An 18,277-nucleotide genomic window follows, 5' to 3' on the forward strand; every position below is an offset into this window, starting at 1 on the left:
TGCAGAAAAAGCTATTCTGATCGCACTGTATTGGAGTGTCTCTAATTCTTCCAGCAATGACTTACTGCCTGCGCAGTATATCAGGCTACCATATTCCATCTTGGGTCTTATGTATTTTAGATAAAATTCTACCATAAATTGTGGCTTTGGACCAAAATTAGCACCAGAAAAAATCTACATGATATTTATCCGTCTTTCGCATTCCGTCTTAAAAGTTTTTATACGGGGTTTGAAACTTAGGATTTTATCAGAAGTCAAACCGAGCCACTTAAATTCATTAACAAATTATATTTGTAAGCGGTTCAGCATTAAGTTAGGTAGTGAAAAGTTCTTTTTCCTGGTTATCAGCATTGCTTTGGTTTTCTGAGTTGAAAATTTAACACAGTTTTCTCCTGCCCATATTTCTAACGAGTTAAGTGTTTCTTGAATAGTCTTTTGTCCTCCTTCTATGCAATTGGTGATAACCCAAAAACCATTATCATCAGCAAATATACCAGCTCTTTCACCACCAATGTCCAACGGGATGTTGAAATCACTAATATTATAATAATCAGGCCCCAGAGCCGAGCCTTGAGGGACCCCTCTACGCCTCAATATTCTCCTCACTGATATTGCCGTTTGATTCTTCTTCAGTAGGCTAAATTGAATACGTCTTGGTACAGTGTTTCAACATATTATTCTCCGAATACCGATATTACCCGCAAAATCCAAAACACAAACAAACTCAAAAAGTCCTTATCTTATCATATGAATTTAGGATTTAAACACGTATGGAAATGATCATGCATTTTTTTTTTTTTTGCAGACTGAAGAATATTTTGATTTGAAAAATCCACAAATTCACTTTAAACAAACATTTTCAGCTAATCTTCAAACTTGACTTGAAGCTCTCCAGAGTGTTTGTCCTAAGCGTGAGTTGGAGCTTCATCGGGATCGATGTAATCTTCAGAGTTAAGAGACAAACCATCGATTTCTCCAGGAGGAGTGATCTAATCCCGGTAACTAAGCAGATCTAATCTTTTAATATGTTTTAGAGCAGAGACTTAGGTTTCTGTTTGAGGAAGGCCTATCTACTCCCAAGCTTCAAATAAGAGGGGCTTTGGTTAATCGACCCTGATGCCAGACATGTTTGATTTTTTATCGCGAATATATGTTTTTCGGCGTGCCACCGATTTTTCTCGAACGGCATGCCACCGATTTTTTTTATTAGGAAGGAGTTCCAAACGTGTTTCAAACACCCCGATTGACGTATAGTTCAAATTTGAATAAACAGCCGAGTCCTCTATAATACTTTAGAAGTCTTAGGGCATATGCTACATAATAACACACGTACATTCAAGGAAAAGCACAATACAAGCAACTACACTCAAAAATCAGCAGGATCAAGAATCTTGTTCAGACTTATTAATCTCTTGCTCTTGCAGCAGAACGCAGAAGAAGCTAAGCAGTCAGTTTATTGGGGGGATAGGAAGAAAACTCACAAACAAGAACGTTTTGCAGATACCCTATAGCATTTATATTAGACATCGTTCTGCTGAGAAACTCTCGTAGTGATATATCTAGATTTTAAATATAGTTAAAGCCGAATAGAAATCAAGAATTGTTCTACAAATTTGAAAAAAGTTTATGATTTAGTTGAATTTCACACAAGATTGTAGTCTTATCCCTCTTGTCTTTCCGAAATCCATTTGAATTTTCTGGAACGGATATGCTAAAATACCAAATTCACTAATTTTAGGTTTTGGTGGTTTTGCTAAATTTCATCTGCGTTTTAAAACAAAAAAAACGATTGAAGGTATTATCCCCCCAGTTTTCAGCATACAAAATGTGAAAAAAATAAAAATTGTTGTGGCTTTTTCAATACTAACATAAATTCAAGAAGTTCAAATCTTTTGTTAATACAGGATATTCTGAGGCCGTTTTATGAAGGAAGAATTTTTTTACGGAAAGGTATACTTTGTAATTCACTAATTTCTAAATAGTTTGCCGCTCCATGGCATACTGAAACACCTGAAAGACGGAAATTGATACTCCTTAATCCCAAGATAAAAAAAAAATCTTTACTTGAAATCGTTGATCTGAGGTAAAGTTTTCATCTGCGTTTAAAAACAAAAATAACGATTGAAGGTATTATACCCAAGTTTTTATTATTATTAAAAATGACCGAGGCATGACAGGATGGAATGACCGAGGGAATGACAAATTACGGCTCATGATGTAAATCACATAGATGTATAAGAAAAAAAAACATTTGTAAAGGCAAAAATTTTTATTGCTGTGAGCTACTTCAAATAAAATATCAAACCATGCTGGAAGAAATAAAGAGGACTGTTGTTAGGGAGACAATAAACTCTTTACAAAAATATTATGAAATTCCGCCTCTACCCTATCTTAAATACATTACTGCCTACTCTGTTTGTGATCTCTTATTTCCATTTTCTAGTTAGAAATCAAAATTGATGGATTTTTACAAGTTACCTAGCACCTAGCTTACTTGGCACATCAGAATCAACAAATCACTGCAAAACCATAAGGTTGCATATAGACAGACGGCGCATCGCCACGCCGTCTTCACGCTGGTGTGCTACCGATAAATTGGCACGGCGTCGAGCCTACTGGTTACGCTCACTTCACGTCTAAACTCCAGAGCCCTATTTTGTCTTCCTCTGCACAAGGTAATATTTGCATGACGGCAAATTTAGACTCTTTCGCTTTTTTTATCATCTGACTTTTTTCTATTTTGATGCTGCTTTATAAATATGGTCAATCCAATAAAGCAAAACCGTTGAAGACACACTGTAAAAGAACGAAGAGGAAAAATCATTTTGAGGAGGAGAGCAATATTTGAGAACTGCATTGAATGTTCCGGATAATTCTTACTTACAGAAAATATGCTTGAAGACCTCAATTATCTCGCACAGGACCTGGTAGTCAAATACTAGATGTCGGCTCATTACATCAGCTGAGAAGCCAGTGCGACATATGGGGGAACTGCCAACTCCTAATTAAACACGTCTCTGTTTAACAAAAGGGTTACTATTTTTATGATGAGATATAGTACTGCCTGATGTCTTGAAGAGAAAGGGGATAATATCTGTTGGTTTTAATTTGTTTATATTCTTTGTCCGATAATATCTCTGATACCGAGGCTCACAGAATTGCTGGTGGTTATAAAGGCAGTCTTAACAGCTAGTAAATTCCTCATCAAATCATAGTCAACACATTAATGGGTTGGAATGTTTTGAAAATACAATAGTTTATCATGGGATTGCAGTTTTAAGAGCTACCTTATGATCGTTTTTAAGTCTTTGTCATAAGCATTTCTGTTTGTCTTTTGAAGCAGGGATATACTAGATTAAAAGTTAATTAGAAAAAAGGTACTTTAGCAAACAATGCAAGGATTTATAGTAACATCCAAGTTAAGACAGATGGCATTCAGCTCCGCAGATACGACTGAGTCACCAAATGTGAGGGAAGCAGAAAGACCATGGTTCAGCGACGGGACAAATGTAATTTTTGAAGATCCGAGTCTAAAACTATTCAAATCCTTTGTTCAAAAATGACATTCCGCGGAATGACGCTGTAATTTCTGCAATTTTAGAACAGTAAATTCTATGAGAGCTAAGTCCCTCCCGGGCTTAAGCCTAAAGACGTCGTGGTCACCCTGTTCTACACCTCAGCTGTAGAACCTTATATGATTATTAATTAAAAACTTTTTCCACAAAACAAGTTTTTAAACCAAAAATGAACGAAAATAGAATCAAATAATCTACCAAGCATACAACTACCACAAATCAGCATCAATAAATAAATGAAACCCAAAACAAACAGAAATTACAATAAATAACCGAGTCAAACTCAAAACGAGCAGAAATGAACATGAGTAGGGTTCAAAACCCCTATGCTTTCTAAAAGCCAGAATATAATTTGCACTTTACTGAAAAAATCCAAATGAATGTGCACTGTCAGTTTAGTATACATATGCTGATATTTTTTCCTTAAAATATTCATTAATTTTTTGATTTCTTAAAGTTATAAAAGTGAAAACATTTAAAAGAATTAAAAAAATAGAAATGGGCACTATAACTTCCAATTTCAAATCAAAAGAGTCCCATCTGAAGTTTATACGACCACCCATTCCATAAAAACCTTATATGCCCACACGGCATAACTTACAACCCTATCCCCAGGGCGCTGGGGGGCTGTTTCACCCCTAGAGACATTATTATATGCTCTTTGAACTATTTTTAACAAAATCGCTGTCTCACAACTTCAATCAGATGGGTTTTGTGAAAAGAGGGGTTGTTGGGGAGGGGGGCTAAATACCCTCTATCACTTTTGACACTTAAAAAGGAACTAGAGTTTCCAATTGCCAAGCAAATGAGCCTCTTCTAAGGTTAAACAACCATTCCTTCCACAAAAACCTTAGATGCCCAGCAGTATAACTTACAGCCCTCGTCCCTAGACTCCGGTGGTTTGTATCAATCCAAAAGCCTTGTTATATGATCTCTGGACTACTTTGAATAAAATCATAGTCACTAAATTTTTTATTCAATATATTTCGGGAAATCAAGACATTTTTTTTTGGGGGGGGGGGTAACCACCTTCTCATCCCTATGACTCTTAAAAGGGCACTAGAAATTCAGATTACCAATCCAATGAGTCCCCTTCGAAGTATATACAACCACCTTTTCTATAATTAAAAACTTATATGCCCCGGGGCATAAATTACAACCCTTGTTCTGAGAGCCACGCGGGCGGGGGTGTCTTCCTGAAAGACACAATTTCCGGACTCTTCAACTACAATGAACAAAATTTCTATCTCCAAATTTTGATTGAATGTCTTTGGGGAAACTGAGCGGGGGAGGTGGGGTTGCTCTCAAATCACTTTGACTCTTATAAAGGGCACTATAGCTTTTAATTTCAAATCAAATGAGACCAATATGAAGTTTATGCAATCACCCATTCCATAAAAACCTTATATGACCCCAGGCCATGACTTACAACCCTAGAGAAATTTTTTTAGTTCTTTGGACAATTTTGAGCAAAGTTTCTATCTCAAAATTTAAATCAGATACGTTTGGTGAAGAGGGGTTGTCGGAAGGGAGTGAGGCTAGCTGCCCTCCGTCACTTTTGACTCATATTGCATTCGCCCTCTGACTACCTTCGACTATTAATATGGGCACTAGCCCTCTCAATTTCCAATCAAATAACCCCTTTTTGAAGTTTCTACGACAACACTTTCTATAAAAACCTCATTTCCCCCATGGCATAAATTACAGCCTTTGCCCTTGAGGACTGTGGGGAAGGGGGGTGTCATTCTCAAAGATATAATTTCCGTACCTTTCAACTACATTTAACAAAATGGCTATCTCAAAATTTTGATTGAATGTGTTTGGGGGAATGGTGGGCGTGAGAGCGGGGTTAGTTGCTCTCGAATCCCTTTCGACTATTGAAAAGGGCACTAGCCCTTTCAATTACAAATCGAATGAGCCCGTTTTGAAGTTTCTACGACAACATTTTCTATAAGACCCTTCATACCCCAAGGGCATAACTTGCAACCCTTGCCGAGGGCTGTGGGGGAAATATCATCCTAAAAGACATAATTTCCAGACCTTTCAACTACGTTAAACAAAATGGCTATATCAAAACGTTGATCAGAAATATTTGGGGAAATGATGGGTGTGGGAAGGGAGGACGGGGGGGGGGGTGGTATTCACCCTCCGATCGCCTTCGACTACTAATAAGGGCACTTATCCCTCTCAATTTCCAGTCAAATGAGCCCTTTTGAAGTTTCTACGACAATATTTTCTATAAAAACCTTATATACCCCCAGGGCATAAATTACAACTTTGCCCTTGGGCACTGGGGGGGGGGTGGCATCCTCAAAGACATATTTTCCGAACCTTTCAACTACGTTTAACAAAATGGCTATCTTAAAATTTTGATTGGATGTGCTTGGGGAAATGGTAAGCATGAGAGGGGGGTTAGTTGCCCTCCAATCACTTTTGACTATTAAAAAGGGTATTAGCCCTCTCAATTTCCAATCGAATGAGCCCTTTTTGAAATTTCCATGACATCACCTTCTATAAAAACCGTCGATGCCCCCAGGGCATTACTTACAACCCTTGCTCTGAGGGTTGTGGGGGGGGGGTGTCATCCTCAAACACACAATTTCCGCAACTTTCAACTATGTTGAATAAAATAGCTATGTCTAAATTTGGAAGTGGTAGGCGTGGGAGAGGGATTAGTTGCAATCCAATCACTTTTAAGTATTAAAAGGGTACTAGTCCTTTGAATTTCCGATCGAATGATTCCTTTTTGAAGTTTCTACGACAACCCCATCGATATGAAGTGCTGGTCTAAAAAAAAAAAAAAATAGATTGTGCCAACATCGTTTTTATTTAGGCAGTGTTATTGCGCTACCTAGGATATGAGACTGAAAATATTCAAATCCTTTACCAACCAGGACATTCTGCACAAGGATACTGTAATTTCTGTAATGTTTTTTTTTTAGATCGAATCCAGTGCGCGAGTTTCTCCACCATGTAAAGGCACTTTTACTTCTTTTTCAATAAGCAAAGCAAAATCGCAAACTAGCCAATCAAAGGGCCTTAGGCACAATAGGAATTGCACCTAGATCCCATGTATCTTTGAACCCACACATGACACGTGCCGATTGAATATGGGGAAAACGAAAATTTTTCGCCAATTTCCAGTTAAAAGGAGGCTCAAAAAAAAATATTTGAATTCTTGCATCGTCTTCTCCTCCTTTTTGAAGAGCTGACGAAAATATACTATATGCTATCAATATAATTTTCTATCAATACATACTATCAATAAAGAAATATACTATCAATATAATTTTCTTCCAAAATTTTAGAAAACATAAGCCATTAAAAGTACCATTCACTACATTTGCTTAGTGCCTTACCTTAGGCCCTTCTGTGCCCTCACAAGCGCTTAGGGCATCCAAGAAGAGCCGCATGTCTACCCTCGGGTGTGCCCACACGTTATTCCAGTTGGGTTACAGATATTCATGAAGATTTCAGAGGTCTTTGGCATAGCTGTGTTTGACGGAATTCTTTGGTCTGCCTTTTCATCTAGATTCAGCATACTGTCACACGGAGGATAGCTTCCTGAAGTCGAGTTTCAGTCATTCGGATGGCGTGTCCTAGATGCCTTGATCTACAGTATTTCATCACGTCTGTGTAATGGTTGCGAGGTGAGCTCTCTTAAAGTCTAGTTCATGAATCGCTGTCAAGTCCAGTCAATCCCAGTAATATTTTCTCTAACTGTTCGCTCAAGTGCCAGTTTTCTGAGCCGTAACAAAGAAAGCTCTCAGACATAGCGAGTTCTTCTGGGATCTATAAACTTGCCGGTGCCTTCTAAAAGCGTTGCCTGCTTAACCAATACCAGTCCTTACATCGTCTTAACATTACACAGCGTTTTGATGCTTCCGAGGTATTCTAATTCAGTAAAATATTCAATAGTTTAGAAGTCTTACTTGATGTTCTGGGGGGGGAGCCGGTATTCGCCCTGGCTTTGTTTTTTAAAGAATATTCCCAGGCCAAACTATTCCATTGACTTCTTTACACACAAAAGGTACTCTTGGAGCTGTTGCTCGCATGACTCAAGCAGCAAAGTCCAGGTTCCCAATTCTTCCGTTTCTTACGCAAGTATCATAAGCCTTGCCTAAAAAGACAACTAATCCCGCACGGACAATAATTTCAAATAGAGCAGGGGTTCTACTGCTAAACTCTTCAAAATTTAGGGATACAAAAGGCCATTCATTTTTATATCCTGCTCTTCAAATATGATAGCTAGGGACCACTTAATCATAAAAAAGAATTATGACACACAAAAGACTGATAGTCCATATGCCATGAAACAGTAATGACTGGCTGCTAAGGGATTTTGGACTTTTCGAGCATAATAGTCAGCTTACAATTCTTCAAAGACCCTCTTTTAACATATATCCATACAAAGGTGCAATTTATAGCTCTATTGTTGATTTAGTTTAATTTTTTTCCGCAATGAAAAGTAAACAAGTGTTTAGGAACAATATTAATTAGATCCTTTGAATTGCTTACAAAATTTTAATTAAGCTTGGAGAGTCTATTACACTATTTATAGGTCTAATTCGAATTATGGGCAACAAGAATCCTTTAATATAAATGAAGGTTTGTCCTCATACACTATTTGTTCAAAGTTGTATCCTGATTTATCGTTTATATTAGGACTTTTTACTCTCATTTTACCCTCATACCCACAGTTTCATTTGTTGAAAGGTCCAGTTTTGTAGCATTCTCAGGAATATCTTTTTTAATTATTTTAGCTAAACCTCTTCATTTGAAGACATGACTTTAGAAAATATTTAAGTGTTACACTCTGAGTAAATAATAAGAAAAAGCGCTCATTAAAAAAAAACAAAACAAAAAACACCGTTTTCGCTTTTACCATTCCGAACAGTTTTTCTTTTGACTGATAATCAAATTTGAAACTTAAGCATGGTTTTGAATAAAGTTAAAACGCGACAGATGTGTTAAGGTTTTAATCAAGCGAAACATGAAAGAAAGAACAGAAGGCCACACATTTCGCAATATAATGGTTAATTTCATATAAATACCCTCAATTCTTGTACAAATAATAAACTATAAATTGTGCATTGTGGTAATTTACACTAGCAGCAGGTCAGAAGAGGTGAGTAGTATGCATAGTTATTCCCTTCTATATTCCAGAGCTCCTACTATGGCCGAATTATTCCATGTGCTTTCAGAGCACTTGGTGAGGGGATCAACAAATATAATTGAATGAATATGAATTTAATCGAATGAGTAATTTTTGAAAAAAATAATTGGTACAGGATCCACAGGCATGCATTTCTTAGGCATTTCCATTTTGGTATCCCTCCTTACTGTTTCTACATAAGTACTTACAAAATGATTAACTTTTAGCCTTTTCATGTACTTTTGGCCATCGAGTTTTTTTTTATGATAGCTAATATAATAAAATACCTAATAATAATAATAAATTATAATAATAAAAAATATAATATATAATAATAATAAATATAATAATAAAAAACCTAATACCTAATAATAAAAAAGACTACAACGTTTCCTCAAATATTCTTTCCCCATTGACTGGTATTATATTTTTATCAAAACTAAAACAACTCGTATACAAAAATTTACGCTGGTTTTATCATACAGAATCAATCCACGTTGGTTTCACATAGTATCGTGGCTACTTCCTTTGCTGACTAAGATAAAGTTTCATCTGTTCATCGTCTTGTAGATCCCTTAGAGTCAGTTTCTCATTACATCCCACGTAAGGACACCTGAAATAAGGAAACGTGAATATTTTATATTAGAAAATATATACGACATATTAAAAACAAGTGTAGCAGTTCCATTAGATCTAAAGCTTAACCAACCAAAAGTATGCAATGATTTTGTGCTTCTATATTACAATGTTATGGTGCAATCAACAATCTAAAAAACTATTAAATACAAACTTTGTTGAGAATCAAACAGCATTGGTGAAATATTTACTTAGTCTATTTTGATCTGGCAGAGTCATGCAACAATCAGTCATTAACAATTAATCATTTAGGACCATTCCGTAAATAATTCCGGAATGGCAATGGGTCCAAAGAGATACAACACACCAGTGTAAAACTTTGAGGGAAGGGGCGAAGCCCTACTTTGTATGTTTCAATAATATACACTGATAATTCTTGCATGACTCTGATTTAGCAAGTTATTACCACCATTCTATAAAAATGTATCTATGGAAAATAGGCAACCTGAGTAATCTGCGGTACTTACCCCCGGAAGAGCCCTTATTATGAGCAACTCTTTTGGACGTTTCAAATGCTGTGATTCAAATGCACTGTAATAGATCCAGCAGTGTAATCTAGTTACGCTGTCATTGCTCTTCTTCCTCACTTTTGTTACAAGTGCCTGCGTCCTTCTTTATTTTTGTATTTTTTTTTATCTCTTTTTTGAATTGTCTTTCGTCCTTGAAAGTATAGTGCCCTTTTGCTTTTTTTTCGTAATACTCCGCCATTTTCTTTTTGTATGGAGATGGGGTTTCAATAGATAATAATAATAATAATGGTTATCTTAAAAATTCACTCAGATTCCATACGAGTCTAAGGCAGGCATCTAGGACGGAAGTCTTTCCTCGACCAATTTCAGCAACTAAAAGGACGATATAATTAAGAATTTGCAACAAAATGAGTCCTTCCGTGTTTTTTTTTTTTTTTTTTTTTTTTTTTTTTTTTTTAATTAAATTTATATTATGACCCCCTATAAAATAATTCGGAGACACACTACTCTTTACTGTCAGCACTAGTGCACTGAACAAGGTTCACAATAACAGCAATCTATTCTAGAACTTAGATTAGAAATATTTTTTAAGTTACAGGGTTTAAATGGATAATATGGTTACAATTTGTTATACAGCGAATAAAATCATGTTAGGTAGATGCACTTTTGGTCCTAATCATGGCTAACCTATGTTGTACCAGGTAAATACACCAATCACATATACATATATATGATTGGTAGTAAGTACGCCAATCACATATATATTTGTTTCTAATCACAAATAATACGAACTTCTTCTTGATGTCATGGCGTCACCATAGGTTCGATACAGCGACCCTGCAAAAAACACGAATTCTTCCTTAAAGTTGAGACCTATTGAGATCGTTTTTGAGGCCCGAAATATCAGTATGCCGGTTTCAGAAAAAAAAAACTATGCGGCTTAAATATGTTGTTACATAATTCAGTAAGAACAAGGTGGGTTCCATTACACTTCCCTTCTGAAATATCTAAGTTAGGCGTAAGTATAACTATTGTATTTTTCTTTATTTATAAGTCATCGGGTGACAAGTCTGCAATCTAAATTGAATCGAGCAAGTCTGTAGTTAATTCAATTCCTCCTTCCTGTTTATCAATCACAGAATCATATTTTTTAGGATTTATATTATCCTGAGAGGCGATCGATATTTTTCACATTTATTTTACTACCTTCTTTGTTGAGCGAAGCTAAGATAACACGCTCCTTCATTACATCGGAATTTTGGTTTGCCAGACTCCAAATACTTCCTCAATTAAATTACCACTGGAAATCATATCTTTAGCTAATTCAATTTGATTGAAGTCATTTTTAGAACAATTTCCATTTCCCAGGTCCAGGACGTATTTATTCATCACTTTCGTTTTGAAACAGATTTCTTTGCTATTTACTTTCGTTTTTTAGTTGTTGTAATTCTTGCTGCCGCATATCTCCTAACCGCATATTTCTTTGTTCTTCACTTTCTTCACGTCGTTTATCATTAATTGACTTTTTTTCAATACCCTTTGTCTTAGCTGCTCTTATTGGTCTTGCTACATTTGATGGTCTAGGTTGTTCGTTTTCATCCATTCTGAATTTACGTTTTTTAAAATCGTCCTTTTGATTTTGACAAGTTTGACGGTTCAGGTGATCGAATAAAAAATTTTTCTTGTTCATACAAATTATACATTTTAATAATTACAAATTTGCGGTTTCTGGGTCATCCTATAAACACTTTTTTTTTATTACAATGCAAAATTAACAATAAAAAAGTAGGGATTCCTCGCTACAACACACTTAGTATTTCATACTTAGTTATGTTTAATATGGTTCCTTTTGATTTTGACAAGTTTGACGGTTCAGGTGATCGAATAAAAAATTTTTCTTGTTCATACAAATTATACATTTTAATAATTACAAATTTGCGGTTTCTGGGTCATCCTATAAACACTTTTTTTTTATTACAATGCAAAATTAACAATAAAAAAGTAGGGATTCCTCGCTACAACACACTTAGTATTTCATACTTAGTTATGTTTAATATGGTTTAATTTTTTTCGAAGTTCACATAGCAGACTAATAAACTGTTCGAATATTTCAAGGACCTTAAGAAAATTGTTTTGCAACTGCTATTTAGAAAGAGTTTTATTTTTAGTCCTCAAACAAGATAATTTCGTTTTTAACTCGTTATGATTCTTACTATCGCATGTCTGGTCTTGTCAAGTTTGATGGTTCAGATGATTGGACAAGCATTTCTTCTTGTTAAAACAAGTTGTCATTTTGAGTAATTGTAAATTTGCGTTTTTTGGGCTGTCCTGTGGGCATTTTTTTTTTTTATTGTTTTCCAAAATTGACAAAAAAAAGTAGAAATTCCTTACAACGTTACACGTGCTATTTATAATTGGTTATGTTTTACTTGAAAAGTGTGTTTCCAAAATTAAGGTTCTAAACAGATTTTCTCAAACTCTTGACCTTTCTAGATCCTTTTTTCAGGCCAGAAAATCCCAGATTGCCAATTTTCAAAAAAAGATAAATATTTTTTTTCGCTGGGATTAATAAATCAGATATTATTCTATAATTTGGATTAATTTATTAATGTCATTAATGTATATTTGATAAGCATTCTAGACAAAGCCATAGGTGGGGCTAGGGAAGTAACCTTCCTAAAAAAAATCCTTTGAATTTGTCAATACGATATACAAATCAGCAACTTCCCAATTGCTAAAGCCATCCAATTTTAAAGCTATGTCTGTGTGTTTTACCTTCAAATACCGAGAGCCGTTTATACAATACCTGGACAATCAAAAATACATCTCTTGTCTATGAATGTAGGTGGTCTTTTAAACATAACAAGCTCAACAATGATACAGGGGAAATGGCGAATTTTACCTGTAATATCTAAACTTAATAAATTCTAATGGCCAAATAATATACAACAACTTTTTTCTTTATAAAATGGTTGGATGTGTAGCTCTAGCATCATTTTATAACACTTTTTGTTTTCAAAAGTGACAGTATCCAGAATATGTCTTACAGTCACTGAAACAAGCTCAGAACAGAGTTAATATTAACATTACCTTCTCCCTTTAAGTCATCAAGAAAACAAAAACCAACAGAGGGTGATAATAAAACCATGAGATAAAGCAAATATTTCGATAAAGATCTGAGGACGGCTTGGTAAATGTCTTTACTGAAATATATAGTTTATCTTTCCGTTTTATTCAGTGCCACAAAATCACTCACGTTTTTTTTTCTTAACTATTTTTCTTCGTTGTTTTACTAGTTTCCGGGCTTTTTAATTTTCTGGTCGTTTTACTAGTTTCCACTGGAATAAGCTCAGAACAGCATTTATATTAGCATTACCTTCTCCCTTTAGGTCATCAAGAAAACAAAACCAAAAGAGGGCGATTTTCAGAGGGTGAATAAGCTCAGAACATTATAAATGGAAAAAAGTCGCAAATACACAGCTTTAAGCCTTTTTGAAGCTACTCACAGTATTTAAGAGAATATTTCTAATCATCACAGTAAGAAAACTCCTTTGACATTTTTCACAACGAATTTCATTGAGTTTAAGAGGTTTTATATGAACATTCCTTTCTAAGGATTTACATACGGTCGCTCTTTACAAGCTGTTTAAGACTGAACTTATAAAACTCTTCCGACATGCATCATACATTTTCACATGCTAAGTTCGACAAAACAACGTTTAAGACCGCTTGATCTGGCTGGTTGGCAGAGACAATGTTTTTAAATAACTGAAAGGTAAGCATTACCTTGTCCCTTTTGGTTTGCGTTTAATGAGTTCAATGATAGAAGATCGTTCGTATGTGTGTCCACACTTGGCTCCTTTCACGGGATCGACCATTGGCTGTTTTGTAATAGGATCAAATGTGCTAACAATAGCTTCTGTAATCACAGCTTCAATTCCTGCACCAAATGCAACTAAAATAAAGATCAAACATTTAATTGAATATACACTCCATAATTACGACATTATGATAATAATTGCATACATTATACTTACAACATATTTCTATAGGAGTAGCTTGAAAAATGTCGCATTTCCCGTCGCAGAGAGAGTTAACCAAATCTACCTTGCTTTGCTTTTAATTGTTGCTCTTAGCTTCCACCCAACAATTATCATACCTATTATACAAATTTTTCTGGAGATCATACACTGGATTTAACTCTAAATTCAGTAATAAATTTGTGTCATTTAGCTTCTAGAACCCACTTTTTTTAAGACTGAATTCTTTTCACACCGAAACTTTAAGTGACAAGAAGTATGGACAGCTCCGCACAACATGTAATGAAACATAAAACAAGGAAGGGTAGGGATATTCACTAGTGGGACTTTTTGAACACTAAGATACAAGTCCCCCGTCGGTCAAACATAAAATTAAGAGCTTTTACTAAATACAAGGAACTCATAGTGAGGTCATTTGACGAAAAAATGGCGGCTCCCGACTTGGTAAGAAAATAGCTGACCAATTTTTCTGTTAAGCTTTTTTTGTGCTACTTCACTTAGTGTAGCTTTTAGAGAGAAGGGGAGGAGTAATCTCAGAATTGGTTCAACAAGAAAGAAACCAACTTACTGGCTATATTTCAAGTTTGAATCTAGGTTCTTAACATGTCTATTTTTCAAAAGAGCCGTATTTTTGTGTAAGGTGTCTCTGTCAAGGAGGAGGATGAATTTTTTGGGAGGGGGAGAGGGTTGCTCACTTTGCATATGTACTGTCTAGCCTACCCCATGGGATGAACTGACACACAATTCATATTTCATCCAGATGTGCCCTACCATTATATAATTCCATGTCTTATTCTTTAAGTAGTTTCCAACAGACATGAGAAATAATAAAAAGAAAAACTGTGAACGAAATTTTGTCACTCTAGGTTCCAATCATGGCCTATTATATTAGACTTTGCCAGTTTTATCTAATTTTTAGAGGGAAAAGCATCTTGGACACGACCTCTGAATGTGCCCTACCCCCAGTATACAAATAGTTTTGCATCCAAAGTTTACTCAAAAATAAGAGTTCTTTCTTTTATTTTGCTGGAGGGGCAAAACACCACACTTAACACTGGCATACCTGTAAAAATAGTTAAATTTTTTTTTCCAACTGCAGACAAGTTTGTCCAAGCTTTCCTCCTCCTATCACCTTGTTTTACCTATTATGAATCCTTCCTAACTCTGATGAAAGTCCAGATAACAAGACTAGCTTAAATATATCTACTATTAAGTCTTTTTGTATCAAAAAGGGTAACTTCTTGGGAACCACTACTGATTGCAAAATCTCTCTGCTGAGACTTTAAGCATTCTTGAACCATAATGAAAAGCTAAGAAAAAACTTAGTCAAACCGCCGCAGTGAAATATATGTGCGGCGCAAACACTGCATTGACAAGCCTTCATAAGCAATTCTTATCAAATCGCCCTTTTAATATGGCAAGCATGTCATTAGTCTATGGAAGCTCTCCCTTGATAGCTTAAATAATCGCAAACTCTTGTTCACTGTCTTTCATAGATCTATTGAGAGGAAGTCAGAGATACTCAATGTGTTCGAACGTCTGATTGAGATGACTCAACTGGAAGAGACTATCTTAATCCAGAATTTAGATTAACTGCAATAATTCCGGTTTTAGAAGCCTCTAGGGAAAGACTTATAGCTGAAAGACCAAATTGGACAACATTCACAGCCGTTTGAGGCGATTCAAGTCTTCTGCAAGCGAGAGTATATCACAAGCATAAGAAAGATGGCTGATTTCAACAAAGCAATCAATTAGGAAGGAGGAAATATTTCTAGTAGCTGTGCGAATACTATTAGTAAATATCCAAATTTTTTGAATATTTCATTCTTCTTCTGTCAGATCTACACCCACTTTTTAATATTAGTGATACGCAGGATGTTAGAGCATTGTATTTCCGTTACTGAAAAAATACCCTTTATATCTGCCTTGTTGGTATAGGAACCATAAGATAATTTAAATGTTTAGTGCAACTGATATATTGACGTCATATAAAAAGTTGAATTCCAAGTTAAATGAAGAGGCCTCCCTGCAATTAGGTTCTTTCCATCCTCAATTCATCTCTTTTGATGTGAACTTGCTGTTCTTTATGTTCAATATGGTACTGCCATAGGAAAGTTTATTTGTATATGTTCTTTTTTTGTGTTTATACATTCCTGTATGAAATTATAGGAATCCAGCGTACCCCCCCCCCCCCACACACAAGCACAGCGTAAATTTTCCCCCTGGAAAACTCTCCGCATGCAAAATTGAACAGCTAACGGGAAATTAAGACAAATAAAAAGAATGAAGAAAATGTTCCAAAATACATGTAGAATATATGGTGTAGAATAATCCAACAGTTCACGGTAACGAATTGTAAGTAAAGAAAGACTCGCCCCAATAGTAACCAAAACTCTAAAAAAGGAATTTTTATAACAATTGATACATAAAAAGAATGTTTTTTTTATGACGATTCTAAATATAAAGGGTTCATTAAGTTTAGTGTTACACACGAAACGCCACAAGCCTGAGAAAAAATGGGGAAAACACACCCAAAAAGACAAGCGATCGTAATGAAAATAACAGCATTTGATTCAGAATATTAGAGGACCCTACTGTGGAAGTTTGAAGCTCTTACCCTATAAAACTGTGGAATTTTGCTTTTTTTCCAGATGAAACGTCACGGATGCGTTTTTTTTTTTTTTTTTTTTTTTTTTTTTTTTTTTTTTTTTTTTAATGGAATAATCTTAAAAGCAATATTAACCAAATTCGTTGGTAAAAATAACCAGCCAGTCGAGAAAATCACTCCCCCCCCGAACATTTTGGCCCAATTGGCTAAACGCCCCTGATTAGTACCAGACAGTGGGAAGTAATTACTCGTACTTCTTGGTGTTATCTCTCTGACTTTCTATCATAGGGTAACTCTTCTACAGTTACCACTAAATTCATATTATTAAATTACTTTTTTTAACCTTCATCTTACCCTGCCATGATAACTCAACCCCCAAAAAATAATATGTAAAAATGTAAAAAAAATAATATATATAGGATATTATACACCATACATTCTACCTATAACTTGGAAAATAGGTAGAATATTCCAGAACCCCTTATTTTCATTTGTCATAATTTCTTACTGAATGCTCAATTTTGTACGTGGGGGGGATTTTGCACGGGGAGGAGAGAATTATCTGAGGGGTATTTTCAGCAGGGGAGAATACTCCTAGCATAGAATTTATGCATCTATATGTGTGTATGTTCATATGCATGCACGTATATGTGTGCATACGTGTTTTCTGTCTTCTTCCTTTTTTTGTGTTACTCTACTATTTGTGCATACTGTACCGTGGGTTACAAAAAAATTGCAACTACTACTAAAAAAACATCACAAATTAGGGTCAACAGGTCGGCTGGAAATATTGAGGAAAAATGACCATATCAATCAAACAGTTCGTGGCAACGAACTGTAAGTAAGAACAACCAGGCTCAATATTAACCGAAACTCTAAAAAATGGAATTTTCATACCAATAGATACATCAAAAGAATCAGATTTTTATGTTGATTTCAAATATGTAAGTTTCATCAAGTTTAATCTTACCTATCAAAAGGTACGCGCCTGAGAAATTTGCCTTATTTTCGAAAAAAGGAGAAAACACCACCTAAAAATCACAGAACTTTAAACGAAAACTATGCCATCAGACTCAACGTATCAGAAAACCCTATTATAGAAGTTTCAAGCTCCTATCTGCAAAAATGTGGAATTTTGTATTTTTTGCCAGAAGAAAGATCACGGATGAGTGTTTATTATTATTATTTTTTTTCCCAAGGGTGATCGTATCGACCCAGTGGTACTAAAAAATCGCAAGATGGCTCATTCGAACAAAAATTAAAGGTTCTAGAGCCTTTTTTAAGTGACAAAAAATGCTGGGCAACTAGGCCCCCTCCCATGCTCATTTTTTCCCCAAAGTCATCCAATCAAAATTTCGAGATAGCCATTTTTCAGCATGGTACAAAAATACAATAACCATGTCTTTGAGGATGACTTAATCCCTCCACAGTCCCCGGGGAAGGTCTGCAAGTTATGAACTTTGCCCAATGTTTAGATATAGTATTGGTTATTGGGAACTATACAGAAGTTTTCAGGGGGGATTTTTTTCGGTAGCTGGGAGGGGATGGGGGTGGGAGGGTCGGGTGTTAAGGGGAAAGATATTTCCATGTAGGAAGTTTTCAAGGCAGAGGGGACATTGCTATGAAGGGGGCGCCGGATTCCCGGCATTATTTAAAAAAAAGATCAGAAATTAAATAATAAAAAATAACTTTTTCAACTGAAAGTAAGGAGCAACATCAAAATTTAAAACGAACAGAAATTAATACGTATATGATTGGGTTCGCCCCCTACTCATTGCCTCGCTGTTTACGCT

The 18,277-nt window shown here is 35.4% G+C and overlaps 1 protein-coding gene across 1 annotated transcript in view; it reads right to left on the bottom strand.

Annotated features, from left to right (window-relative positions):
• Window positions 1–9,135: 9,135 nt before the first annotated feature.
• LOC148947128 (E3 SUMO-protein ligase NSE2-like) overlaps window positions 9,136–18,277 on the bottom strand; it is a 68,408-nt gene continuing 59,266 nt past the window's right edge. The window contains exons 4-5 of the mRNA XM_089097274.1: window positions 13,623–13,791; window positions 9,136–9,343 (exon numbers count right to left, since the gene is read on the bottom strand). Coding sequence (XP_088953400.1) covers window positions 9,250–9,343; window positions 13,623–13,791 — 263 coding nt within the window. The 3' untranslated portion in view covers window positions 9,136–9,249. The remainder of the gene's footprint in view (window positions 9,344–13,622; window positions 13,792–18,277) is intronic.

The sequence above is a fragment of the Artemia sp. Qi Xiang Cuo genome, chromosome 11 (genome assembly GCF_049724085.1).
Source record: "Artemia sp. Qi Xiang Cuo chromosome 11, ASM4972408v1, whole genome shotgun sequence".
NCBI classification, from domain to species: Eukaryota; Metazoa; Arthropoda; class Branchiopoda; order Anostraca; family Artemiidae; genus Artemia; species Artemia sp. Qi Xiang Cuo.